This window comes from Triplophysa rosa, linkage group LG18 (assembly GCF_024868665.1).
Source record: "Triplophysa rosa linkage group LG18, Trosa_1v2, whole genome shotgun sequence".
Classification (NCBI taxonomy): Eukaryota; Metazoa; Chordata; class Actinopteri; order Cypriniformes; family Nemacheilidae; genus Triplophysa; species Triplophysa rosa.
In genome coordinates this window covers 2,383,792-2,410,053 of record NC_079907.1, presented here as the reverse complement: position 1 = coordinate 2,410,053, position 26,262 = coordinate 2,383,792, and the positions used below count along the sequence as shown (strand labels likewise).

Here is a 26,262-nt window from a genome sequence, read left to right as displayed (position 1 = left end):
AGGTGAGGGGTATAAATCTGACAAGGCTGACTTGTACCGTCATGTAAGCGTAATGACTATCACGCCGAATCAACTGCCGGAGCTTAACACGGGGAAAATTTGCCTGATGTGCGTGTGTGGTGTGTGCGAAGCCCTCGGCAGTAATACAGTCGTACCATCTGACAAAATTTTGTAGTTCATGAAGCATATTAGCGGCGGCCTGTATCAGCGCCCCATTCAAAAGGTGATTTCAATTTCAGATGCACATTTTTCATGAAGATAAATACGCCACGTGTCGTCATTTCGCTGAAATAAATATTAGGCCTACAGCAGAAGGGTAACGTTACTGTGAAGGCGGGCATGCAAGAGTGTCGTTTTTTTTGCATTTGTACGTTAAGCGCCGGGGCTCGTGACCTCGGGGAACAAGTTGAATGTTTAATCTGCGAGGATGCAGACGGGACCCCACAGGCAAAGGTGATGATGTGTCTTTTGGGACCATCGTTGAATCCTCAATCGTCACGAGTTTCGTGAAATCAATCAAATTGGCCAATTCGTATGCATTTTCACATAATCGTCCCAACCGACGTCTGCTAAATACACGCGAGTGTATTTAAAAAGATGCGACGGCCCAATTGTGAAATGAAAAGTTGAGGCGAGAATTCGCCGGTCCCTGAGGCACGGCTACAGCGGCGTGTCCCTTGTAGCATTATTGCATTTCATAGCGGCGCTCTTGTTTATCAAACGTGGGTTTTATTTGCGCGCTGTAGCCCCGTCAGCAGAGGAGGGAAGCCGGATTGTCTACGGGGTCCGCGCTTTGGTTGGTTGGTACCGCGGTGCTGTATGGTGGGTTTGCTCCCCGAGGTCATTAAAAGTGTGAATATCTGCATTACTCCATGGTGTTTTGCTGAAACTGTTGTTTCTCCGAGGGAGAGTTCGCTAATATCCACTAGGGACAGATACAGGAAGCGTTAGGCTACATCAACAAATCCACACCATAAACACAGCGAAAAATCGGCCCATAATTGGATTTTTTTGTGTTGTATTAAAGTTAATAAGTGAAAAGATATTCAATTGCCAGGCTCAATTGCAAGCTTGTTAGAATTTTTTATTTATCTTCTGTTTGTTTCTCGCCACGGTAATTTGAGTATGGGTCACGTCTTGTCCTCTCTTTCCCTGTGCCTTTTTTTTGCCTCTCATCCCTCCATCATAGAATCACATGTCAAACGAGGGCGTGTTAATTTTGCCAAAGGTTCCGTTGTATATTAATTTAAGTCTGGTAGATGACACCGACGGCATTTTTATTAAGGATTTTATACATGAAGAAATTTTCATTATCGCTTCTCCTTGGTGATTTCCACGGGACGGTTTGGGATCGTGACCTGCTGCCGTGACAGTGGGTTCCGGGATGAAGTGCTCAGTGTTGAATCTCACCCTGTGCTGGATCCTCACTTACAGGAGCAATTAATGGGGCCGTTTCCTCCGGGGACAGCCAGGCCCGAGCGACGCTATTGTACATAGGTAACAAGATTTGGCTTTTTTCTTGGTCAGCCGCTTTGATAGATGTGAGGGAGTCTTTCTGTGTGATTAGTTCTTATGATTGACTTCACATAATCAGGCCAGTGGGGTGTAAAGTCTGCAAATAGAGCTTAAGATGAGGAAAGGAAGGCAAGGTTTAAATCAACTGTACCCTTTGACCTCTACTGCTTGGGCTCTATCTATCTATCTATCTATCTATCTATCTATCTATCTATCTATCTATCTATCTATCTATCTATCTATCTATCTATCTATCTATCTATCTATTTATCAATCTATTTATCCATCCATCCATCCGTCCATCCATCCATCTATACATTATTGGAGAATGCAATCAATAATATACTTTACAATATAAGGTTCTTCACTTTTTTTATATTTTACTTGAACAATAAGCTGTGCATCACTGCAAAAACATGTTAAATTATTGATGTTACTTGCATGTGACTGGTGTTGTGTTTAAAAACGAATTCACTCCCATTATAATCAAAAAAGCTGTCAACCGAGTTTCCCACCTGCTGTAGTTTTTGCTTGGTGTTTACTTTTAAAACGTTCCTACTGTCATTTACATCCACACGCCCAGCTCTTGTTTATAATGGCATTACTTTTTATCATTGAAAAAATCCGATCTGTTTATGTTCCTGTAGTTTGTAGTCAAGCTGAAAGCCCTCTAGTGGCACACATCGGTTTAGAAAGCATCTCTTGTCATTTGAATACCCATGTAAGAACTGCGAGATTCTTTTAATAACCCTCCAGCTCATCGCCCCCAAACCCCGGCGTGCGTCTGGCGGCCCCTGAAGGAACCGCATCTCCGTGCGTGCTGACACATTTGTGTACCTGAGACGGGTACGACAGGGGCCAATACTGTCGTCTCTTGCCTCAACCACCGCTCGACAAAATCAACCTGACAACTCGCTGTTTTCTCCATGGAGAGAAGCGTTTTCCCCACCCGTCTTGCTCTTTTTTTCGTGTTGTAAAGGATGCTTGCATGTCAGCCCTGTGTGCATCCTTATTATTTGCCTATAACCCTGTTTGAAAGCCCATGTGTCCCGCGCAGACAGGCAGAAGCGCTGGTGTCAGATATCCGGGTAACAGGCATCAGAAGGACAGAAGCTCTGGAATGAATGTCTCCTTCTCCACTTCCCTTACTGTCTGTATTTCACTTCAGACCATTTATCCCGCTGCGCTGCAAGCACTTTGTCATTCTCTCTCCGTTCCTTTCACTGTTGAAGTCTGATTCTGTCATCTCGCCGGTTCACAGAGTGCCATCGCTGAACATGTATCTCGCTTTAGATTCTGAATCTGTTGCTGTGTGCAAAGAACACTTGGTTTGGTCCTACAGAAAATAAAAAAGATGTCTTTAATATCGCAAGTGTTTCACCTAGATAAGAAAAGAGATCAGATTTTTCTTTGGAGGAAAAAAGACCCCAGCATTTCATTTGGAATTGGATGAGATCTTAGATACTAATTTCATATTGATATTTGTATCATTTTCAATAGAATAATATTTTACAGTTCAGATAGCTCAAATCAAATAAAATAGAAACACATTTGTAAAATAATCTGGATTTGAGTCAATTTGATGAGAAATGTTCGAGTTATTGGGATCTTCAATAATAGGCCTATTGACTTTTGATTCAGACTTGACAAATCTGAGCTCAGTTTGACACATTGTTGAGATCTCTCCTCAAACTCGAGACATTTGTGAGATTTCTGGCTCTTTTTCACAGAAGAAATATCTGAGATGCAGATGAATCCTCTAAATTTCCATTTGCTCTCCATTTAATCTCATTTATGAGAAATAATTGACATTATAAAGACATCTCACCTGTCATTTTTCCGTCTTGTGGGCATTTAAATAGTTGATACTTCATGAACTTCCTAACAATGTTTTATTAAGCCGTCTTTGCTTTTGGGGTTATTTTTGTCTGGTTTGGAAAATAAGTGGTTGTATGTTGTCCTCTGTTTGTGTGTCCCATCATCACAACTGTGTGTGTGTGTGTGCAAGCTCAGATAAAACAAGCATTCTCCTGACGTATTTTCCCACCATGCTGAGCTCCCGCTCGATCGGGCCGCACAGAGGCCTGCTTGTGTCGCGCTGATGTCATAGGCCCGAGCAGCCCCTGCTGTACAAAGGCTTTAGGTATCATTGCCTCCGTTCACACAATACCCATTCAAGCAGGTTGCTTTGCTCCTGCAAGCCCCACGAACAATGTTATTTTTTGTTTCAGCATTATAAAGCTGGACTTTTGCAGGAAACTCAACAGACAAAACCTTTATCGGCCGATGCTCCGGGTAGGCTGGCAGTATAATCCGCCTCCATTAGCCTTTCAATGTATCTTTCTCTCTCTCGGTTTTGTTTTGTTTCGCTTATTCGTCTTTCTTACTTAACTGCCCTCTGTCTTGGGGTCAGAATGAGACGGCGTTGTTCTGCATTAATAAACCACATTTTATTTATAAAATGGTGTAGATATTGAAATTCTTCAGAGCTTTGAATCAAAATGCATTTTATTGTTAAACAAACACGAAACTTAGTTGTCATACAGTATGTTAAGAAATATGTTGATTTGGCATTTTTATTTTTGGCTGATCACCTGGTCCCAGTCTGGTTACCCTTCTTTTTAATTTCATAAATGCGTCAGCAAGTAACATTAATTGCAAATGGCATTTAAAATTAAATGTTGCATTTAAAATATTTTTTTATATCTACTTTTGATTTATTTTTTCACATTCACTCTCTCTCTTTGCCAAAGACTCTGCGCTTGTACCGGAATCCCTTTTCCCGGGATGTGTCCATGGGCACGGCCGGCAAAACGGTGACAATGTAAACCTCTAATATATTTGCTTATTAGAATTCTCTGGATTTCAGTCAACAATATAAAAGCACAGAAGGCCTCTGGTCCTGCCATGTACAAACACACAATCCCAGTGTGTGTGTGTGCGTGTATGTGTATGAATCATTCCGGTGCAGTTTTAGTCCTTATAAAATATTCATTTTGGTTGTGCAGGGCCCTGTAATTGCCATCTCTCAAACTGAATAATTTATACCACGCGCAGACTGACAAAGCTACGCCATACGGCCGTAGATGAATCAGAAACGAGGATCTGCGCTGCCAGCCGCATTATTGTTTCACAAATATGGCCCTCACATCATCTCTGGATGGCCTGGAACCTAATCCAGCTTCTCTTCATTTGTCATGTCACCCGCTCTCGTTTAATGACTGACCCCTCTGTCTTGGTGTACAGGGCGACTCGGTAGCACTAATGCACCTTTACCCCCGCTCGCTCTCAACCCATACCACCCTGTCTGTCATTCTGTGGTAACCGCCTCTCCATGTTCTTCACTTTAGAAACATATATTATATATTAGGAATAAATTGCTCGTTTTTAGATTATGAGACTTAATGGAGTTCTCCGATATGTTAAAACATTGAAATATCCTTTCATTCCTTAGAAAAAATAAGAAAAGATGCATGTTGGGCTATTGTTGACGTACAGTAATGGTATAGAGCTATAAAATTAATTTTTGATTGCAGTCCGTCCCAAAGGGAAATATAATCACAAATGAGATCTCTTTAATATCTCAGTTGTTTCCCCTAGACAGCAATGATATTAAATGGAGAGCTAATGGAGACTTATGCCTCTCGCTTCTCAGATTTCTCTCCCGAGAAAAGATTCAAGCCTTCTTGTATATCTCCTCCAGAGACTCACAAGAGAGCTCAAATATTTCTCATCAGATTATTTCATGTGCTATCCAACTTTTACTGTATGTCAACAATGTGTGACATGTCTGACTCGTGTATTTATTTATTAAATTATAAATAGGAGTTTTAGAGAAACATCTGAGACAGAGTTGAGATTTAAAACATCATCTCATGCTTTCAAAAAAAAAAGATGGTTCTTTGCCAGCCTGAGCACTATTGAGATATCAAAGAGGTCTCATATATGATCTATTGGTGTGTTGTTTGTTGAAGACTCAATTTTGTCAAAGCAAAGGTTCTGCAAAGTGACCCGCTCCTGTCCATTATGGAGATCTGTAAGTGCCCGTCACCCGCCTCCTGTCTGGGGACAAATAACAGCACCTCTGCACTCTCAGCATCCCTGATCGATGGCTTGAAAATATTGTGATGTAACATTCTCTCTCTCTCCGTGTTGTTGATGTGCAGGAATAATGATATGGACGAAGGGTCCACATGTGCCCGTGACATTAGGCTGCATTACCTGTGTTAAAACCAATAACTGCCACTCACAACTGGATCCACATTAATCATTTATAATGTTTTAATACGTTTTTAATCAGCATCACAGAGACCACAGCCTTCAGACATCAGGCGGAGCCGTGCGCGTGTGCTTGTGTGTTCTGCACCGCCGTGGCCTGATTTGAAATGTGCTTTTTTCACTCTCTCCTTCCTGCTTTTAATTAATAATTAAAATCGGCAAAGACGACAGTTCCTAATTAGGCCTGTCTTGAGAGAATGTGGGAACGTATGAATTTTAGATGGTAATGGAGGTTGAACGACGAGCGGAGGAGAAAAGAGGCTAAAAACACACGAGGAGACGTCGAGCCAAGGTGAAAACAAACAAAGAAACAAACAAGTGATCACATATCCGTCAGCAAGTGAGCAGGAGGTCAGGTAAAGACAACAGCACCCTTGGCCATGTGTGGTCATCCTCGTAGCCAATCAGAAGCCAGAGCGAGGCCCACCGGTACCCCCACCTCTTTTTCACCCCCCCCCCCCGTCCCGAGGAAACTTGAGCCTGTATTCCCAACATCAAAGAGCCGAGTAGGGATAGACAGAGGAGAGAGGTAAAACATGGAGAACCTGGTGCTTGTTTTTTTTTTTTATCGAAATGGTGTCGGTGATTGGCTGGAGATCACGGAGTCATCTTTATGTCATCATAAGTTCAATAGGAAGTTGTGATATATCTAAATTATTTCATTTAAAGTTTTTTTTAGTTGAGAATGAACAAAAATGTTTAATTGAGAAAATGTATGAAAAAATTGCTTTTACTAAGGTGACGTATGGAACGGTTCTAGCTTAGCAACCGTCGCCCTGCTACTGTAAAAGTGGCGTGGGAGACCTGGGTTACAGGCATCCGTACATCCTAAACCAGGAAATGGAAGAGGTGGTGTGTGTGTGTGTGAGAGAGAGAGAGAGAGAGAGAGAGGGGTTTAATGAGGCCTCATCCTAAGACAAAATGGCCGTGATTGACAGAAACGGTGTTGGAGAAATAATGTCAGAGGCATGTTACACATTAGGAAAAACTAGAGAGGAGAGAAGCGATATAGAGAGAAGACCGGCAGTCTGCCTGAGGGAGAGAACGCATACATACACATATGACAAGAACACGTGTCCTAAAAAACACTCCTGGCAGAATTATGTGTAGGCAGATGCTCAGATATCTACCTTTGCAGGGACTTTTCTGTAAAATGGTCAGATTTCACCCGTTCGGGTTGTTTTCTCCATAATCAGGGCCATGAACTCTGACCGAAACATATTTTCTCAGACCAGTTTAACCTCCACACAAGAGACGCGTGTTGTATGTTTTATCACTCATCAAATAAAAATATTGTAATTTGTAAACCAATCAGAGGCAATCAAACCAGTCGGCCAATCAGAAGCGAGAGCTGACACAGAAAGCTTGTGCTTTTTGGAAATGCGATCTGTATTGACATGTGTATCGTCTCAGCTTCTGGACCTGGAATCAGCAGAATGTTCTCATGTATGTGTGTGTGTGTTGTCTGGCTGGCTGGGGTCTGATCAGCTAAAGTTGCTTGGTGATCAATACTCAGCACAGACACACAGCTGTGCCCTAACCATTAACGCCTGAACAGCAATTAGTGTCCACACTGACCGCTCGCGCACACACACACGCTCCCATCTGCCATTGTATTTCTTTACCTCTCTTTACATCCACATATCTGTCTTGGGACAACACAAAAAAAGAGCAGCATTTTTTCTTTGTTGTCTAAATACAGCATCATTTTTGTTAGGAACAAGCATAAACCCATAATTCTCCAAAAAATAGATACATTTTTGTGTTTAAAAGTCTGAGCTCAGTCAAGTTTGCCCTAGATAAGTTATCTGAGCTATGTTATTTATATTTATCTTTACTTTATAGTTATGGGTAGTTGACAAATATACCGTACCATGTGTCCTATGGTGTGACAAAAAAATGAGAAAACAAGCTGTTAATAATATATTATTGTATATGATTAATATGTATAATCTAAAATAGCATATAAGAGGTGTATCCTTATTGTTAGTTTTTTTCCCTACATTTTTTTAGGAACACCTTTATTTGTCAACTACACTGTAAAAAATGATTCTGTGTCGTAGTAGATTTCATGAAATTAATTGAGTAAACTTGACTTAATACAATTGTGTTCTTGTTTTTTTAACCAAAATTAAAATTAAAATTATAGAAATATCTTGGAATTCTAAATGCACAAATAATTGAGTGAATTCGACTTAATTTTATCATGTTCAACCCACTTAAAATTGTATAAAGGATCTTTATTTAATTATTTTGTGGTGGAACTACATGAATTATTTAAGTTAATTTAACTGAGCTAACTGAGCAGTGAATTTAGAGTTCCCAGCATGCTCTGCATGCGACAGCATTAGGAGAGTCATTTTTGTGAAAAAGTGCTATTTTTATGTGCTTTAGAATAAAATGAAAGACTTGATAGTGTTTATTGTTCAGTTGTCTTTAAGATTTAGAAGATATTCTGTTTGTATTTCTGAGTTTCGTGGTTACCATCTTTCAGAAGAGTGGTGCTTGTGCTTAGGTTGTGGGAGAGCTCAAGCTGTTTGTTTTTTCACACAGTGAACAGTAATGCTGCTAATGTCAGTACTGAGTCAACTCTCAGCTTACTTGTACATCATATATGTTATAAATAAATGTTAAACTGAAGTTAAAAAAGATCAAGAAGTTATCTCCAATGCTCAAATTAGTATTTCTTCTTGATTTTTTGATAAACTTGATGAACTTGAAGTTTATCATGTGACGTGCTTAAATATTTTAGGTAATTTTACTTGATGTATTCGTGGAATATTGGGTTTAAAATATGCTTTAAAGTACTTAAAAATATTTTGTGTAATACTGTTACCTTAATTTTTTTAAGTAAATATCTGTGTCATTTTTTACAGTGTACGTTTCAACCCATGATTGGATAAAATAAGGACAAACCCAACGATTGTCTATAGGTTTATTTACCCAACAGTTGGATGTGTCCACATTTCTTTTCAGTTTACTCTTCTCTGTCAACGATTGTCTAATGTGATGTTAATTCTTATATTCATCTCATTTTAAGAGAATAAGAGTATGTCATCTGCAATCAATGTCAAACCTGCAATTTTCACGACGCTAAATTTGACAGAACAAGGTAATGACAGGCTTACGCGACGGACGGCACAATCGCCCCCTGCATTTATTTGTTTTCGTGTCTTTTGTGCCGAATGAAGTGGGATTAGTTTAACGGAGAGGTGGGGAGGGGCGGCTTCTTTGAATGAGGCCAGGAAAACGATCCAATGATGGTTCGGGTAACGGGTTAAGATAAGAGCTACGGGCTGTTATTGAGCTGATGTGCTTGAAACGTACTCCTTTTTTCCTCTCAATTACCTCAGCCTGTGAAGCCAAAGTCCTTTCAAATGACGAGCCCCCGTCACATCACAAGACTCCAGCCCCTCTGGTCAGACCGTGCGGTGAAGGACAGGTTGTATTAATTAGCCTACTTCGTGATCATTTTAATGCATATTTGTCGACAAGTTGCGGAGTCGGAGCGATGGCCTCCGGTTGAGAACAAAAGCGAGGAGGGTCTCCGACAAGAAATTAAACACGTCTTTTTGTTTTTTTTCTTCCGACAAACCAAATTCGTGTCTCTTGTAATTGATAACTGCCTGGGCCAATTATTTTGCGCGTTACAATACACAGAGGTCCCCTTTCCCTGCTACAGCTCTTCCATAATTAGCTATGCTAATATCCCTTTATTGGCCTTAATATTGCTCAACATCTCCATGGCACCCAAAGGCCACTAGAGTCCCGTGTCCTGTCACAAACGCTGATTATTGAGAAGGATAGCTTTAATCAAACATAATTGCAGTTAATTTTTTTCTTCTCCGCCGTCGCCAGCATCTAATGCCGCGTTCGCCTTGATATTCCATTAAATGACTATTTAACTGCCTTCTTTATTTCCGACGGTCCCGAACATCGCCGCAAAGTTCTGGAGCCATTTAGAGAGAGAACCGCGCGGCCGTAATTGCTCGCCTTTTCACAAAGGACTAATTTACCCGATCCCTGTACGGCGGAAGCGAAACGGCTCCTAATTCAGACAAAATTACGGTGCTGTTGTGGACGGCTGAATATGATTCAGTTCGGAAATTCACTTCATCAAACTCCGAGGTAAACAGACCCTGAGCGAGCACGTGGACGCTGAACGGGCTCTTAATGAGCGGCCGTTTAGAGCGTGTTGGTCTGTTTGTGTGTTTTTGCGTACTTGTACACATTAGCCTGTTCCTGTTTCACTTATTTTGAATTTAATTCAATTTTCTTTGACGTTAATTGCGAGCGAGCGTATTGGGGTGCATGCAGAGTTTGTATTTATTTGGGCGAGTGATGGGAAATGGAGATGCACACCTGCATCTCTCACATGAGCACTGGAGCTCAAAGCATCTCGTTTTTTTTTAATAGGCAAAGTAACTTAACCTAAAATAACTTTATTAATAACTATAATGGCCAACTTTAAAAAGTTAAGCATAAAAAGCTGATACAAAGAACCATTTTAAAAGGGCACGCATTAACCTCTAGCTGCAACAAATTTTGTTGTTTCTATGAATGTATGTTCTCTCTATTGGTGCCGTCCACAATAACTGTAGCACGATTCGTCTACCTGTGTACATGTGTGCGAATCCATTTGTTGGCAGCTATAGAGCGATTGAAATGAGAACGAGAGAGAGAGAGGTAAATAAAGGCTATATTTCAGGCTTGATTTACTCTGATACCTGCTGTGAAACATTACAGCTCTACGGGGAAATAAAAACAGGGCCCGCGAATTACACCTCATAATACTCATTCTGATAATGGCCTGTCGGACATCCACCATACACACACTGTACACGATTAAAGCTAATGTTCTAATGACGCCAAACACCCATTCTTGTCTTCCGGGCGTTATGAGGGCCATCTTTCTTCGCACCCACCCCGAAATCATTTTTTATCGACGTCGGTCGCTAAAAATTTCTGAAAGAGCCAAGGCCACCTCCGGGACTTCTTCTTTCTCCTACTTTTTCCTCAATCTGTCTCAATCCTCGACATTCCCGCCCCGTCGCGAGGAAAGGGCGACTGTATATAAATGAGAATTGGAAGTGGAGAGGGTTCAGGGTTGCAGATGTCATTTCACACAGTGATGTATTGCTCGGCTCGCCGTCCCATTGGAACGTCCGAATAAGTGACTTCAACCTGCACGCTCGCGCTGTTTACCCAGTGAAATACATGCGTTATCTCAACAGCGGACGCAATCTGCAATGCATGACATCGTGATGTGCAGGACCTTTACTGCGTCCGTGCAGCCCTCTCGGGTGGAGTTCCGGGGTAAATATTGGTGTACATGGACATCCATATACAAATACACATTTGCCACATGCTGGGGCTGGACGGGAGATGAGGGGACAAGAATTCAGTTGATTTGGTGGCTATGATGGCAGAATGTTCCAATTTATTTGAATGGGGAAATGTTGAAATAAGCAAAGCTATAAGCAAAACTTTTCATGTGCAATGTATCTAACATAAAGTTGTTTGTCTCTTTAAACTGTTTTCCCGTAGCCACCACATTGCATTCAATTTCTTTCATTTATTTTACATCTGCGATGCTGCACCAGCTGTATCATCCTCTTCCTTTCAACTTCTTCTCAAGCCCTCTTATCTGTCTTCCTTCTCAACACCTCTTATGAATGACTCTCAATAATACGACTTCACCTCTTCAAAACGGCAGATTTGAGGTCTCGAGGTGTGTGTGTGTGTATTTGTGTCCGACGGGACCCGCTCTGACTCTCACGTGAACGTGACATTTGCCGAACAGATTATGCAGGCAGTAATTTGCGCAATAATTACCGGGTGCTGTTGTCCTGGTGGCGGGGTGTGTCTAATTGTCTAACAGGACTGTAAGTTTGCGGCCCGTTACCCCGTTCTCCGGTGGTCGTCTGTGATGAGCAGGGCTCAGGTGTGCTGCTTTACCTCCCCATTGAGCACGTTAGGCCTTAATTACAGAGTAGAACAGGCAAAGAAGGGGGAGGCTTCCTGTCAGTGACGGGCAGATGGGTTCTGTGGGGAACGGTGGGATTTGGACGCGTCAGCCGCACGGACAGACTGAAAAACAGAGAGACGGGGAGGTCGTGGGAGGGTGAGGAACAAAACATTAATGATCATTACTCTGATGGGAATTGTTTAGGAACAAGGTGAGTCCAGCTGTCTGTTTGATCACGCTTTTGTGCGCCTTCTGAGAATGGCTGCACCGCTGTGAACTGCGTATCTGTGGTGTTTTGGCTGTATCGATTCGTTCCGTGTGAGTTTTCGCCCCGTGTGAGGCTGTTTTGTGCCGGATTGATTGTCTAACGTGGAGTTTTCCTGTTCTGTTTTCTCTTTCAGATTCTTCTTGAAATTCTTCCTAAAGTGTAATCAGAACTGTCTCAAGAATGCAGGAAACCCACGGGACATGCGCAGATTCCAGGTAATGCTTTATTTCTCTCCTTATACTGTACACACGCACACACACGCACACACACAGCTTAATGGTAAAAACAAAGCAGTGTGCTGTTTTACTTTGTATATGTAGTTTAATGGGATTTCAGGATCTGGTCAGGATCCTGGATAAAGCACAGTCCCAACATTTGGCCCCAAATATATACACTAAAACCCTCAAATCTGTCAAAAAGGACCTTATATATAACTTATGTTCTAAAACCTGTATATAAAATTATGAACATACAGTATAGGTATATATAAGTGTATATATTCAGTATATATATATATATATATATATATATATATATATATGTATAACAGTATATTCCATATATATATATTTATATTTACTGTACGTATATAATGTATAGGGCTCTATATAGTCCTTTACATTTATGTTCTTAAATATCTAGGTGGTTTCATCCAATCAGAGCAGGCATTAAGAGATCCAGTAGAAAGAAAGGCCTCAGCCTTGAGCTTCATTATGGTGTGTGACCGGTCCGCTTAACCCAGTGCTTCTGTGGAGTGTTTATATACTTGTGGTTATATAGATGTATCGTCAAGCAGACAGCAGCGTTGGTGCCGCTCGCGAAACTTTCATTTTTCATGCTTTGAAACGTCAAGTGTCTTCACTGATATTGATCCATGCGTCCAGAGCAGAAGGTCATAGCCGGCGTGAGAGGAAGTGTCCTTTCTGTCTCCACGCCGGCTAAAAGAAACATCCGTCACCGCAGATGTGCCTCCCCGAGATAAAGTCACTGAACCTCTTTCTCTCGCTGTAACAGCATGTCTGGGTTTTCAACCTATTTACACTTCCTCTGGCTTACCACCTTGAAGTGTGTGTGTGTGTGTGTGTGTGTGTGCGCGCGGAGAGCCATACTAATCCCACTCTAACCTCGAACACTTTGTCCACTTCTTCTTCTATGGTTGGATGAACTGTCTGCTTGTGGCATCTATTGTGATCTCAAAACATTTCTTAAACCTTCTGCACACCATGTTCTGACATTTTTATTTAAAGTCATTTAAATAACGCCACCGGGATAGCTTGCAATGACATTGTTTCTTTGGAAATATCAAAAGAACCAAAAGTACCAACGTGAAAGACAAATGAGCTGAGGTGTAGACGGCTGTCAGTCCGTGAGCAGAGTCCATTAACAAGACATCTTTCCTGAAGCGCTAACCCTTAAACTCTGCTCCGCTAAGCTAAATGCCACCTCCAGAATAAATTTAATTCATGTTCCTTACCCATGATCTCATGGCAAGGTCATGCTTTTGGGGTCTCTGTCCTCCCCCATTTGCTATTCCATTTCTCCTCCCTGTTTTCCTGTCTAACTCTCTTTTACTGTGTTATTTCTCTGTTTTTCCCTTTCCAGCACTGAGGAGAACATCACTTGAGGGCCTTAATATAATGCCTTTTTAAGGCATTATATTTATCCCCTATAATGAACGTGAAAAATCATGCAGCAACATTTGGTCATTTTTCAATTCAGATGCAAGGTTGTTTTTTTTAAATGGATCTGATTTACATTGTCATTATTTTAATGATTTTATCATTATTTGTTTATATTATTTTATTATGATTTTATGTTATTATGATTTTTTTATATTGAATGCCAAAGTATTAGTTTAGCAATAATGGCCTATTTACACCAAATATGCATTTTTAACAAAATATTTTTTGCTAATAAATCTTTTTTATTATCTCATATCTCTGAGTAAACAATTTACGTTTTGTTTTGTGTTTTTCATTCTGATGTTGTTATTCCTAAAATTACATCCTCATGTTTGGTGTGAACAGGCCTCGGCTCTCGAGATTTTAACTCCTCATCTTCCACCCCGGATCCCCCACCACACCCAGCCCGTGGCCACCCCTTTCAACCCCTCTTTCCATTCAGATGCTAAATGACCCTCATTCTCTAAATGCAACTGTATGTGAAGGCCTCTTTAGTAAACACATCAACAAAAACAAAGAAAAGGCTTTCCTTCCTGCAGAGAGGCTCTTCTCAAATTCTCTTTTCTCTTTTGAGGGTCTGTCGCTCTTCAGACCCCCTCCATCTTGGGCCGTCTGCGACTAATACGATAAAACAGCCGATCGATATATCTATAGATCGATGTAATGTGGTGAGCCAGCGATTCGTGGGCCGGGGGCCGTGTTTGAGAGACTGCTAATGGCCGATGGAGTAGATGAGAGGATCTCCCTCTCTTCTGTTCACCTTAAGTGGCAGATTAAACACTAATTGTAGCCTTTTGTAAAAAGCCAAGCGCTTCAAAATGGAGGGCTGCCTTTGATTGACAAGGGCTTGGCTGGTCCTTCTCAGACAAGCCTCTCGTCCTTTATCTAAAACGCACTCTTGTTACCGCCCAAGTGTCTCCTTTAAATAGGAAATAGGAGCTCTTCTTCTTACAAAGGTTAATAATATTCTTCAAATGAGAAATGAAATGGGCTTTATATAGAGTTGAATCCTGGTCATTCGTTTGGAGAATCCATTGCAATTTAGCTAAAATAAGACGATGTTAAACATTTTCCACCTTCATTGTGAATATGATTTTAGGTTTCATAGAGATTTATTTAAATAGATTCTTAATGACATTGATATGTATTTAACAAAGATTTGGTAGATTATCATTTTCCCATATTTAGGTCTCTCAGTGTTTAAAGACCCATTTAATTCCAAACATGTTGAATTTTGTTGATCATGTTTGATTATTTTAAGTAAACCTTTTCATTAAGAACGTGCTAAGCAGATTTGAGCTCTGTGGTAACAGTAGCCGATTCTGGCTCGGTCATTTATAATCAAACGGCGTGCCAGCGTACACAAACCGCTCGCGTCATCTTTTGTTGCTCAAGGTGTGAAAACAGACTCTTTTTCGGATTAGAGCGATATAACTTATTGTTTTAATAACGCGAAGCCCCGGGGACTTGTTCCACCGAACCCAGGATAGCTGTGAAAACGAACAACTTTTCCCTTGTTTCGCTCCCTCCTGCTTGGCTTGGAAAATAAACAGTGGGCACAGGTTCAAGCTCCGGAGAAGCAAATGTGGTTGCGGTTATTGTTTCGAAGGTGCGGAGCGGTCGCACGGTTGTCAGCGTCCGAAATAAAGCTTCGCTGGCATGGAGGAGACAAATTAAACAAAGCCGCGTGTGTGTGTCACCAAAGAGCCCGACTGATCAGAAACACTCGGGGTTCATCTGCTAACTGTACTGAGACCTGCTCTCATGTCGACTCGACACCACAGGCCAAAAGCCTTTTTGTGTTGTTATGCTAGAGAATAAGACTGACAACAGAGAGCTAGCTTAAAAAAGAGCCATGGTTTTCTGATAAAGACCCTATAGAAACCCTCAGATGTGTTTTTTGTGCGTCTGGCCTTTAAGGACTCAAAACAGCCTCTGGTCATTAACAGACACAATGCTTCTTGGACAGTGAACAATTCATTTTGATTTAAGGGTCTGTTCATGCTAAATCCACATTTTCAGCTAAATAAAAAATGTGATGTTGAAAGGTCAACTTTGAAAATCGTGTTGACACCATTTAGCTTTAAAGACTTAAATGTGAATATCTATTCAATATTTTGATTGCTTTTTTCACAGGTCGTTGTATCGACAACGGTTAATGTGGACGGTCACGTGTTGGCCGTGTCGGACAACATGTTCGTCCACAACAACTCAAAACACGGCCGAAGAGCCCGCCGTCTAGACCCATCAGAAGGTACGGCCACTCCTTATCTGGAGAATGGTAGGCACATTTTCCATAACACTTTGATTTGCAGAGCTTTTCCCACTTTCTCTCTTTTCCCCTGTCTTTCCTCTCTCATTTTAGCTCACGTTCTTTTAGTCATCCACATCGACTCCTGAAACAAGAATAGCAAAGCTTTGGTAGCAACATGCTAGTTCACCTTTAGAGAGCATTCATTCACACCTTCTCTATTGAACTTTTAGTTAGATTTAGTTTTGTTGTGTTTTTTGATATTGTATGAATTTTTTGAATGATTTGGGCCACATTAGCAAATGTTTTGTGTTATTTAAAGCTGTCTGTTTTTCGGGTTCTTAAAGTTCACTCGGAGACTGACACTGAAAAAGTTATCCAAATTTTTCTGGGCCGGGTTACAATTATTGCTTGATACTTCACCATTCACGCAGTGAGTTTTTGGCTTATTGTTAACAGCACAAGTCACTGAAGATTCAGATTCTGTTGCCTAGACATGGATTCATTTCGAACGCTTACATTTTCTCATCTCCTCAGCACTCCAATCTTTGAGCTAAGCAATCATTAAAACACAACATAATCTCCGCTCATTTAAAAAACACAACATTGGTATTTCCTTTGTCTTAATCAGTCCGTAATTACCATATCAACCCAAGCACCAGTAATATTTAATGATGCACGAGAAAGCGCGCAGATTCCAAGCAAAACCCGCAAAAATATTAGTTTTTTTATTTCAGGGCTTCTCGCGTTAATAGGAGCGTGGTAATTGAAGGTTTGCGCCCTGAGCGTTGAAGTGTTTGCTATCCTGACTTATTGTTTGTCTCTTCGCTGTAGTGGCTTGATAGTAGGTGTGTTTTCCTTAGCAACCGCCTTTAATTAGGAGAGCAATTAAGAAGGTTGAGGCCTCTCCCCTTGTCTGCCTCCGTCCCATGAGACCTTAAGACGGAATGAAAGAAAAAACACAGCCCATCCCAAACGCTGCAGCGGCTTTACACGGCGCTTTTTATTCGCAATCTTATGTTTACAATCAGTATATTTTTCATAAGCTGTGCATAGTATGAAAAAAAGTATTTGATCATTTAAGTAAATTCAGTAGGCCTATATTTACATTTACATTTTTGCATTCGGCTTTTATCCAAAGTGACATTTGAGGTATACATTTTATCAGTATATGTGTTCCCTGGGTATCGAACCCACAACCTTTTGCCAACGCAATGCTCTACCAATTGAACTACAGGCTACATGCTTATAATTGTCTAATCTGTACTAAATGCTGTTTTTATAGAATAAATAATACATAAAATGATACTCATTTAAAGAGAAAGAATATATTTTTTCTGTAGTTAAATTGGTTCAGCATGCGTTTGATCCCAGGGAGCACACGAAACTTAAATGTCACTTTGAATAAAAGCGTCTGCCAAACGCATACGTGTAAATGAATGGAAGATGGGTGACTTTTATAGTTTCTGAATCTTAAAAGTGTGCCAAATTTCTCCCTAGATTCTTTTAAACTTGTCTTTAAGTACCGCATGAGGTTATAGGTAAGAACGTGTTCGAATTCATTCCCTCTGTGATCTCTGACAGCACTGTAACAAGTGGTGGTGCTATTCCCGACGACGCTTTTAAATATCCCACTGTTTTAAAAGTTCACCTCCTCCTTAATCACCCACCGCCTGCGCACACACACCACTTAGTTACCTGCTGTTTCACCCGCCCCTGATGGCAAATTTGGGTCTTGGCGAGTATTACAGCTACCTTTCTAATATCTGCCCCTTTAAAGGTGACCAGGGGGCTGTTAAAATGAAAAGAGACAGTCGCAGAACACTCCAAACTTAGTGTTTAATAACTTCTCGAAAACGCCGCTGAACGTTTAACAGTTCTCAGTTTCCTCGGCTTGACTTTTCGCAGAAGCGTTTAAACTAGAACAAGGTCCAACCTGTCATGTCTTTACCATCCTGGTGTGGAACACCTCGCACACACGTAGAGGATATACAGTCGTAAAATATAAATTCATTCGTATTTACAGTCGACTCCAGGCTGGAGGAACGGTATGGCGTGTATTAGAAACACATTCTTGAAAGTGATAAACGCTAGCTGAGATCGCTCCAAAGCCAGAAAGAGACCTGCCGTGGGGAGGCCTTACCGTTTCCCCTCACACTTTTATCTAATTTTCCCGGACAGTGAATTTACTCTATCCTCTGATCTTTAACTTAAAGTTATTCCCTCACGCCTGGCCCGGCGGACGCCTCTCCGAGCCCCTTTCATTATTTACAGCTGGAGATTGAAACCTGAGGGAGGAGACAGATGCCGGGACGCACTATAGGAGGGTTTCTTTTGCGTTAGCGCCATTTAGATACGCCACGCGGAAACATATGTACAAATTCACACAGACGTGCACGCGCACACGCTCGCGTCCGAAAGGCCCCATCTGCGCAGACACAACATACACAAGCTGCAACCCCCAAATGCTCCAAACACACACGCACGTTTGCCAGTTTTAAGAACGCAGTGACGCCGTCTAGCGTTAATTGAACGAAAGCAAAAAACTACAGGGTGTGAAAGAGGAAGAGGAGAGAAAGTCTCTCTCGCCCCGCGCACACCCCCTCTGGTTCTGGGCCTACAGCTCCGGGCTGATTTGCATACCAAGTGGCGGTAATGTTGTTAGGTTTATGCAATAAAGACGAGCGGCCAGCGTCTGTGCGGCAGTAGCCAGTTAGAGAGGACAGATGGGCCGACGTGAGGTAAGAGCTCTAATCCCATCAGCGCCGGGATCAGCCTGCCATCTGGACATCCCTTGCACAATTACAAGACGTTTTACGCGCTGGAACAAAGGAAGGTTGCAGCAGGCAGGATGGGACCTGTTAGAGTGCCTCAATATTGGGGCGTGCGAGTAAGAAGGTGACAAACACGGCGGCCGCCATGTTGCCATGGAAGACGATTCCAGTCTGATTAAAGCTTCACGCCGAGGCGACGTGGTGTTCTGTAAACAATACACGCGGGAAAACCGGCTCGCGCATGCGCACGTGATTTTCCTTGTTGACCGTCCACTTGAGGCGGAGGAAGCCTGCGGAAACAAAGCCAGCGATTTTAGAGAGCGTAAAGAATTGCGGTGGATGCCACAAGATTTTTTTTGACAGATTTTACACATGCATGTGTGCATGAATGCAAATTAACACATGTGCCCCAAATCCTTTTTGCTTTATTGATTTAATAATGTCACAGTCTTGCTGAATAATACGCTCTTAAAGGGATAGTTCACCCAAAAATGATTTTTTCCCCCCTATAATTCGTTTGACTTTCTTTCTTCTGTAGAACACAACAAAATATATTTTAAAGAACTTTATTTTATTACTAAGAATTGTATTTTATTGTATTTTTGTGTGAACTATATATTTATTTGATATGTTTTATTCATATTTATTTTGTGTGAACTATCCCTTTAACCATCGTTGTGGAAATAAATATTGTTCTTTTTATTGTTCTTTTTGTTCTAGTTTAATGTTTAATTAATGAACCACAATAGATGTGTGACTGTGATTCATTTATAAACGCTGTACGTTTAGCTAGCGTGTCGCGTTGTCGAATGCAGATATGTGTAATGTTAAAATGCTATTCTGAACATAGCCAGAGAGACGTATCGCCCGCTAAATTGTTCTCGCTTGTTAAAACACGTTCCTGCCCGTCACTTCCTAGTGGAGTGTTGAACTTGGCCTCTGCCGGCTGCCATAGAGCATTTCTGCTTTTTCCAATTTCCATCATCTGCTTGAGTGCATTTCGCACGTATATCATTAGCTGACGAACACAGGCTGTGTAATTCACTCCTTTATGCTTTCCATTCAACACATGTTCCCTCTCTATATTCACGCAGAATGTATGCAAATGCTCCGCGGCAGAGGGGGAGCGCTCTGGCAGCCCATTCTCCGGGATGGGGGGGAGCGTTGCGAATTCCGAGGCAATGCGTGGTGATCGCAGGCCGCAGCTGCCAGACTGCCCCTCTCGTGGGCCCGTTCGCACCTCTCGTGCACGCTCGCTCGTGCACGCACGCACACATCCCCTCCCTCCCGTTCCTTCTGCTCACCTACACAAAGTAAATTTGTTTACTGTAATTTTTGGTGAATGATTTGCTATAATTGGTTGCGCTGATGAAGGTCAGTCCCTTTGAGGAGTCGTGTCTGTCTTCCGAGACTTGATCCTCTTTCAAATGCTCTGCCTGCAATTAAGAAAAGCAAATGTCATTCCCGAGCCTCAGAAATGAAAATTTGTATGAACTTATTAGCATGAAGTCAACAGCTCTAGTTAAGGGCAAGCTCCCCGTGTGTGTGTGCGTGTGTGCGTGCGTGTGTGTGTGTGTGTGTGTGTGCGTGCGTGTGTGTGTGTGTGTGAGCAGGCTCAGGGCTTCTGGTGTTCTGGGAGCCGAGGGGAATGAGTAAATATAACCTCCACTAGTCCAACATTAAGGCAAACAAAGAGAGCTGCCTTGTCTGGGCTGTACTACACAACAATACCTAATGTTGATTAACTAGGGCTGGTGGAGCGGCGGAGAGGCAGACAGCAGAGAGACAGACCTGCCCACACAAGGGCTTAACCCCACCGATTTACCTTGTGTAATGGCAATGCTCTATTTATTATTTATTGCATTTTAAGACAAGCCCCACCATTGCTGCTGCTCAGCTTTAGGGTTAAGGATTTGAACAAACCTCAAGTATCAAACGTCTGGCACATAATAAAAATCCCATTGACTGAGCAATATCTGGGGACAATAATGTCATAGAGATTTGCTTAGCAACCACCCCTAGCAACGCACAGTTCTTCCAAAAACGAAACTTCTGTCATTTTTTATTCGCCCTGTATATGACACAAAAGAAGATATTTTGATGGATGTTTTTAGTGGTTTGGTGTCCACATAATGGAAGTCAATGGGGGTCAGTGTTGTCTGGTTGCCAACATTCCTTAAAATATCTTCTTTTGTGTTCTGCAAAGGTAAGAAAGTCATACAGGTTTGAAGTGACATGAGGGCGAGTAAATGATGAAAGACTTTTTATTTTTGGGTGAACCTATCCCTTTAAGTAACCAAACAGCAACATTCTGACAACCAAGTTTTGCACATCATTACCTTCAGCTTTTATTATTATAATTCTTACTATTTTTAGACTTTCCACTTATAAGCTTTAATATGTAAAATGTAAAAAAACAGACCTATTAGACCAACATCAGTATTGACACAAGTGTGATAAAATGATGTCAGAGCTTGCGGGTTGATGAAAATGATGTCAGACGCTTTTAATGGAGCGGAGAGATTCTAAGCTGAGAGGCTTTCCAAAGCATCGTCTGTGCATTATTAATAACCTAAAAGCCACTGTTTACCCCTTTAAAAGATACGGCAACATAGAGGGAAAGTGGGGAAATACAACGAAACTGAGTATAAACACACACGAGAGAAGCTACAGAGGGGGCCAACGGAACAGAGTCAACACGGTGAAGAGGAAAAACTGATCTCAGCACATATTGCTAAGACGCTAACAGGGGGTCGAGTCGACCTTACCGACCGCTTACCACTGTGATAGCACCTCTAGACTCCGCGGGGTCCGGGGGGGCAGAACAATAATGTATGCTAATGAGCCATCGGCTAACTTCATGACAAAGGCGGGGTCAGAGCCTCGACCTTATTTTCTCATCGCATACGTATGCACGTCACCATTAGCACGATAGCTGGCCGGTTTGAATCTTAAACTCGTGCCTCATTTCCCTTATAATCTCATGTCACAGACCCCCCCCAAAAAAGCGCAAAGCACTCATTACCAAATGATAAGAGTCACAGGGAGATGAAAGGTTGGAGGAGAAGAGGAGGTTGGAAGTTTTTAAACCAAAGGCGAAGTTTGCGGATAAAAAGGCCTGGCCCAATTAGCGGGCGAATGAAAAATCCAAGTCCGCCGTGCGCCCGCCTGCACAGCCTTTGGATTGACTGATCTCAGATCTGTAAAAGCAGATGAATCGCCGGGGCTGGAGCGCAGTGCTTAATCATCAGTAACCTCGTCAGTTAGGTCCGTGTTTCTCTACGTATTGTGTTGAGAGAGGTTTAATGGTTGGTGTACAACGTTGCGCCTTTGTTTTCACGTGGCCCAAATCATTCACGCTTTGTTTACTCGAGGGTTTCATTATCCTCGCTGTGAGAGTGTTCTGTACGTGTCCTGAAAAAAGCGCGGTGCTAAGAGTCTTGTTTTGTGTTCTGTTATAAGCAGCTACCCCGTGCATAAAGGCCATCAGCCCAAGTGAAGGCTGGACCACAGGCGGAGCCACCGTCATCATCATCGGCGACAACTTCTTCGACGGACTGCAGGTCGTGTTCGGCACCATGCTGGTGTGGAGCGAGGTAACATCACTCATTGGTTACACATATTTGCCTAAGCGTTCGTTTCTGTAACGGCCTCCTAATGAACTTCATTAGATTCTATAAAAAGCGATTTGGCGAAAACTGTGATTATACACAGTTTATGAAGCTCTGCTTCTACAGGTTTAATGCAATTACGCCATCATCCGTTTATCGTCTCCTTTACATTTTCTTTTTGTTCATTTCACGCCACATAAACATATAAATAAGAGTGAAATAACGGTGCGTTGTAATTAGCTCCCAGCTAATAAAGACTTCAGGTTAGTGTGTTCCTTTATGAGTTGATAAAGCTGTCTGGCATATATTTGCCGGTCGGAGCCTCCACGAGCCAATCAGCGTTTGTTTATTCTACTTTATTATTTTTCTTTTCCTAGTTTATTCACAAGAGCAGATAAGGAGTTAGATAAACAAACTGCATGCTAAACAGCGCTACAATAAGTCCGCAGAGGCCTCCGCCGCACTCCTCGCCGAACCGTGAGGTCTCGCAAAACAATTGAACAATTAGGGGGGGAATATCTCAGAGGGGGGAAATGCGAGCTGGAGGAGAAGAGCCGGGCGAAGGCAACGCATATGGAGATGATTTGAGCGGGGCTCGTGCCCCTTGGCCTTTTTTCCGAGCCAAGGTCTATTTGCTGACGTTAACTTTAAAACAAAGAGTAAAAAAACGGTGTGCCAGCTGATAAAATCTAAAACCATTTGCACGGTCCTAACCAAGTTTGCCTACTTGTCTTTCGTAGCTTATAACGCCCCATGCCATCCGAGTCCAGACCCCTCCAAGACACATCCCAGGAGTTGTAGAGGTTACCCTGTCCTACAAGTCAAAGCAGTTCTGCAAAGGGGCGCCGGGCCGATTTGTGTATACAGGTGAGTCGCGTTCGGATCGGTTGCTTTGTGTGCTCTGTTTTACTCTTTTCTTTTCCGTCTTTTCTTTGTCTCTCTATGCTGAGATTGTTTTTACTGGCAGCGTTGAACTCCAACCACATGAGATGGACATCTCTCTCACACTTTCTCTCTGTAACCTTATATCTCCTTCATCTCGGGGAGGGCAATGGAGTTGGGGGCAGCTGCCAAGTCCAGTTAATCTCAAACCGTGACAACACATCTCCAACCCCTTTTTTCCCTGCACCCTGTCCTCTGCTTCACACAAAAACACTTCTGTTTCCTGCCGTCCTGGGTGCCGCACAAGGTTTTGCTTTGTGTGGATTTTGGGTGTGATTGTGTTTTTACCCCCTCGGATCTTGGGCTCGGTTGCGGGTAAAACGAGCGTAATCTCTCCGATACCGAAGGGGACCCGATCACTCCGTGTTTGACCTGGAAGCAGTGTGTCTGATCCCAAATTGAGTAGGACAATGAGATAATCATCAGGAATTACTCTCACACTCAGGAATGTCAGAGAGAGCGAGAGAGAGAGAGAGAGAGAGAGAGAGAGAGAGAGAGAGAGAGAGAGAGAGAGAGAGAGAGAGAGAGGTGAGGTGAGGAAGGGGCCCCTGGTCCCCCCGGGCAGCTGTTCTCCATCTCGGCCCCACTGAGGCTGTGGGCCGTCTCTCCCTCCCACATTTAACCCTCTCAGCAGGGGCAGGGCAGAGGCCAACGAGCCCCTGAGATAATGAAACCCGAGAACACGGGGCCGGCTAATACCAGACCTGCTCAGACATTAATGTCTGCCGTCATTAAAGCCACAGAGACTTTGGGACCGCACCATGAAGAGATGTGTTAATGCTAATAAGTGCAAAACAGGGAGCCGGTGTCGAATTCGGCACTCGTCATACCGTTTTGACGAATATGTGTCATCAGACCTTTACAACCCTCATTGTGGAAACCATCATTTCCAGGCGGAAATTCACAATTTTTTCTGGAAACTGGTTACCATGGAGATGTTTTTGTAAGGGCCTTGAGCATCAGATTTGTTTTTTTGGAATTTTCTAAAATGAATTAAAAGCTTTTTTTTACTTTTATGAAAATTTGGTTGAACAAGGTTTTCTTTGTAGTAAAACATTTATGTAATGTTGAATGTTTAAGCCGTAGCACAAAACAAAACAGCTTCTCTGTCACTCGTGTCTTGAGATGTTTGTTGTTTGTTTTCCCTCACTGATCCTGGTTCCCACTCATCAGCGTGGAGATATAATTACTGCCGGAGTTTTTGAGGACGTAGTTAATTATCCTCTCAAATTAAAGAAGGGAAGTCACAGACTACACGCCCCATCCTCTCATGTTCTGAACTCCAATCCCCATAAAGCCTCACCTCCCTCTCTCAAGTCACAAATGACACACATTCACACAGTAGACTGGATTCAGCCTTTGCTGTTTTAATACACAAGAGCTGGTTGACATTTCAAGTCAATAACACTTCCCATCAAAGCATATTTATTAATGCATGTTGTTGAATATGCCACTGTATAAAATCAGCTTGTAATTATGATAATTTTCTTTTACGTAAACAAAGAGGTGCATTTGGTATTTTTGCTCCTTTTTGTTTCTTCCTGCAGACTATCGATTGGAACAAATTGCCCGAGTTTATGCCTGTAATTAGTTCATAAACAGACGCTTTGAACTGGAAATGATAGAAGCGTTCGCTTGCTGTAGCTGTGTGTTTTGCTAAATTGTGTAATGGCTGGCTATTTTACAAAATCTTTTTCAAACCGGGTAAACACTGTTTTTGATGTTTCACGCTGACCAGCCTCTCATCTTTGAGTCAGGCACACCCTCGCTCTCATCTGATACTCAACAGCCAATTAAATTCAGCACTGTGGCCTCCGTTTCACAGAGGCGTGGTGGTTAGATATGAGCTTGATCTTAACCAGCGTGTGTGCGGTGATATCACCATGCATGGAGTAGAGTAAACATTTACTGTATCTGAAATAAGGTTATTGCTGAAAATATACTTCATAATTATTCTTTTTAAGTTAGTATTTGTTCAAGGTAGGAATTCCTGTTGAAAAGATTGAATCTCACAAAACATGTCCCATTGTTTTGTCAGGTCACAGTTAACCCGAAATAAATAAACAATAAATTATATTAGTTTTAAGGCCATTAATAATTATTTTGTTTTATTTTCATAATAATTCTCATTTTAGTAATGTGTCCCAACATTTTATTTAATTTTTAAAATTATTGTTTTTAAAAACATTTTTGTTATTTTTATATTTTATTTTCATTTTTTTTATTTTTATGGAACATAAAATGTGATTCTCATTAATATATAATATAATATATAATAATATATTAATTTTTATTTATATGAATATGCATATATATATATACAGTTAGCAAATATTAATTTATTATTATATAATTTATTGTTTATTATTTATTAAAAAAATCTTTAGAAAGCATGTTTTTTTTCCATTACAGTATTTAAAATTCGGGAACAGGTCATGAAGGTGTAAAATATCTTAACGTCTCTAAAATCATCCTTCATTATCTTTGTTCAAAATATACTGTATATTCTTATTTCATTTGATGCTCCAGCAGCCATTGAGATAGTAGATGTTATGTAGTAGACTAGGCTTGCGATGTGTTGGCACTGGAGGTGTCATAAAAGTCCCTCGTGTTCGCTCAGAAGCCATGCCAATCGCCTGTCAGAGCACCGTGCTTACTTTAAGAGTCGATAATTCTGCTCCATCACGGCCAACACAAGCTGCCTGTCTCTGAGGTCAATGCTCTTTAAACAAATTACTCTGGCCGGACAGCTCCTAATGTCCTCCAGCACTCTCCGACGCCTCTGGCTCTGACACGGCTAAACAGCAGTGAAATTAAACCCGCCGCAGACATCCACCAAGACCCTCGTGCACAGAAGGGCGCTCGTGAGGGGATGCCGGTATCCCGTAAGGTTACGCAAACATGCGAGAGGGTCTCGGTAGTTTATGAGCTGCCAGGAAAAGGCCTAAAACAATGTGTTATTCAATACAAGTC

At 41.8% G+C, this 26,262-nt stretch overlaps 1 protein-coding gene across 11 annotated transcripts in view; it reads left to right on the top strand.

Moving 5' to 3' along the window:
• The window catches only part of ebf3a (EBF transcription factor 3a), a 93,121-nt gene that overhangs the window by 44,260 nt on the left and 22,599 nt on the right, over positions 1–26,262 (top strand). For 9 of the 11 annotated variants that reach the window (XM_057358668.1, XM_057358663.1, XM_057358670.1 and 6 more), the window contains exons 7-10: positions 12,163–12,244; positions 15,848–15,965; positions 22,199–22,332; positions 23,088–23,214. In XM_057358668.1, the coding sequence (XP_057214651.1) occupies positions 12,163–12,244; positions 15,848–15,965; positions 22,199–22,332; positions 23,088–23,214 (461 nt within the window). The remainder of the gene's footprint in view (positions 1–12,162; positions 12,245–15,847; positions 15,966–22,198; positions 22,333–23,087; positions 23,215–26,262) is intronic. The other 2 variants (XM_057358662.1, XM_057358667.1) reach the window with 1 other exon arrangement.